Source organism: Plasmodium cynomolgi, chromosome 9, assembly GCF_000321355.1.
Source record: "Plasmodium cynomolgi strain B DNA, chromosome 9, whole genome shotgun sequence".
NCBI classification, from domain to species: Eukaryota; Apicomplexa; class Aconoidasida; order Haemosporida; family Plasmodiidae; genus Plasmodium; species Plasmodium cynomolgi.
Window position 1 is genome coordinate 87,062 of NC_020402.1, and position 2,821 is coordinate 89,882.

At 42.5% G+C, this 2,821-nt stretch overlaps 1 protein-coding gene across 1 annotated transcript; it reads right to left on the minus strand.

Moving 5' to 3' along the window:
• Window positions 1-450: 450 nt before the first annotated feature.
• PCYB_091150 (WD domain G-beta repeat domain containing protein) lies at window positions 451-2,226 on the minus strand (the record flags this gene model as incomplete). The annotated part of the gene is made up of 2 exons (XM_004222228.1): window positions 451-1,229; window positions 1,305-2,226. The coding sequence occupies 2 exons, from the start codon at window positions 2,224-2,226 to the stop codon at window positions 451-453; spliced, it is 1,701 nt and encodes a 566-aa protein (XP_004222276.1).
• Between the last annotated feature and the right edge of the window lie 595 nt (window positions 2,227-2,821).

Consider the following 2,821-nt stretch of genomic DNA (forward strand, 5'->3'; position numbering starts at 1 on the left):
TTACAACCCCGTAAGAACATTTTTGCGTTTTAAAAAAAAAAAAAATTTAAGAAAACATATTTGTGTTGTGCGCGAAAAAAAGGGGGTGGGAAAAATATGAAAAGGTAAAGCGGCCAATCTGGGAAGCCAAACTGGGGAGACAAGCGAAGGGGTCATTCGTTCGTCGGCGTTTATTCACAAGAGGGGGGTGCGACAGGGATGTGTGCACTTCCAAGGTGGAGAGTGAAAAACCCATCACATGAGTTGAGAATTAGCGAAAATGCAGCAGCAGCAGGGGAAGCAGCGGTCGAGGACAGAGCTTAGCCTTGCGCAGGCGCTTCCGCACCATTGCACATAATGTGTACATCGAAGAGCGAAATGGAGCGCAACCGCAATTGAATGGATTACAACGGCGGCTGAGGTCATTTAGTTAAGCTTCCTCCACTCCAACACTGCACCGCTCTCCTACCGCTACTCCGCGGCGTGCCCACGAACGTCCCAACACTTCACCGTCTGGTCCCACGAGGTAGACAAGACCAAGTCGCCCACCCACACCATCGCGGAAACGCGGCTCCTGTGGTTCAACATGGACAGAGTGGAGTGCCTTATTTTAATTTTCTTCGCATGACTGCTGGTTAAATCGCTTTCGTTGAAGAGTAGGAAGGGAATGTCGAACTGGTCGGGTTTCAACTCCAATTGGCTGCCCCCTCCCTTGGCGGAGTCATTAGACACACTTATGCTAATTTTGTTTTTCCCCTTAAAGTTCCTACAACTGGTGCTATTCTTAGAGGTGGCTGCACTATGCTGCGATGTCAGTGGTAGTTTTAACCTGCTGGAGGTCCTCGCTCCTTTTATTTCTCCCTGAGTGGGTCCCTCTCTTCCATTCCCTAAATAAACCTTACTCGCAAAATTATGCGCGATCTCCTTCCTACTATTCACATTCTTCGTTTTAATAATATTAAATAATTCATTCCTGGACATGACTTGGACTCTCTTATCATGGATGCTCTGCACATTTGGAGTCAAAGTCCTTTTCCTATACGTGTCAAGCATACTAGTCCGTTCCACCTTCCCCAATTTTTCATAATTCCTATTGCTATTTTCTTTTCTGAACAAGTCAGGTGGTTTTCTATAACTGCACTCAGATACGATAGAACTGGATCGGTTACTTCTAACCGTTTTTTTGTTCAACTGTAGGAAATTTTTTCCTCCATTTTTGTTCCTTTCTGTAACCGTTTTGGTGGTTAAGTCTCCAGGAAGGGGAGGGAGAAAGGCACAACTTGTACTCACTCCAGGAGTAGAAACTGGACAAGCTAGAGACGTACTTGACCTGTTCACTCCATCCACATTCTTCTCAGTCTGCCAAAGTTTTATACTGCCATTATCTGATGATGAGCAGAAGAAATTTTCATATTTTCTCGAGAAAGATAAAAAACGAATAGGTGAAGTATGTCCAACGTATATTTCTAGCGGCCTCTTTTCATCAAGCAAACGTAGGTCGAATTTTTTTACTAAACAATCTGATGCTCCTGAGTACAAGGAACTCCCATCTGAGAACACAGTATTGATAGAATATCTGGAGTGTAAATCTCCATTCTTATGAATAGGTAATGCTTGTCTAAAATCAAAAAATAGCATACTCCCCTTGTAGGAACTAAAAATATGTACCTTATATTCCTCATTACAAGTACAGTAATTTAAACAGTCACCTATCTCTTCATATCTGTATACATTTTTTTTTCTATTCAAATCTATTAGACAAATAGATCCTTCTTTACTTCCATATGTAATTTTATTTTCATCAAAATAGTTCATGCAAAAAATTGAATTACATTGACTAGCTAATATTTCTTTAACCTTCTTTTCTCCCATATCTATTATGCATATGTTTTCATTTTTGTTTGTCATTCCGGTACACAGGTATCTCTTCTTCTCATGGTAGCTGGAACATAGTATCGGGTTATCCAGCTTAATGTTCTTCACGTTAGTCACACTTTTTACGTCCACTACATTCGTTGCGCTCTTTTTTTCACCATCTAATGACCACACGGAGACCATACAGTCGTGTGAAATTGTTGCAAATTCTTTTTCGCCCACGAGATGGATTCCCTCAATGGAGTTATCGTGTCCTTTGAAGCTCCATAACGGTTTGATATTGCTCACCATTCTGCTTCCATCAAAGAGCTGCTCATTGTTTTTTATTTCGAACATGTAGTCCTCGCTCGACACGCAGTTTCGGAAATCCATTTTGTCTCACCTCATCAGGATGGTCTACGCCTGGCCCAATTGGGTGCAAAAATGGGTGCAAAATTGGATGCAAAATTGGATGTACAATTGGATGCGCAATAAAATGCGAGTCCGATAAAGTAAAGGCAGGCTTGGGGGCATACCGGGGGGAGAGGGATGCCAAAACGGCACGGAGAAGAAACACACGCACCCCTTCTAAATGAGCTCCCAACAACACGCACGGGGACATGCACAGGTCAGTGAGCGTACAATCCCTCAAAAAGGGCACACATCAGTGCACACATACGTTAACATGACAGATCGTGCCAACGGGGAAGCACCACAATGAAGAAGTTAAACCATGTGGATCTCATTCAGACCATCCGTATGCACATGTGCATCCTTCTGACATACTTTGGTGGCATAAATGAGCTCCTTGTGGAGATAACTTCTTAACACCTTTTTTTTTTTTTTTTTTTCCCTCTTTACAAATTCGCGCAGCGTACAATCTGCATTCCCCCACCAGTCAACAACGAAGCGATGTGGACAAATTTGAAAAATTGTGCTCTACGTTGGTGGGTATCCCTTTGCACATTTTCGAAATGGTGAAAAAAAA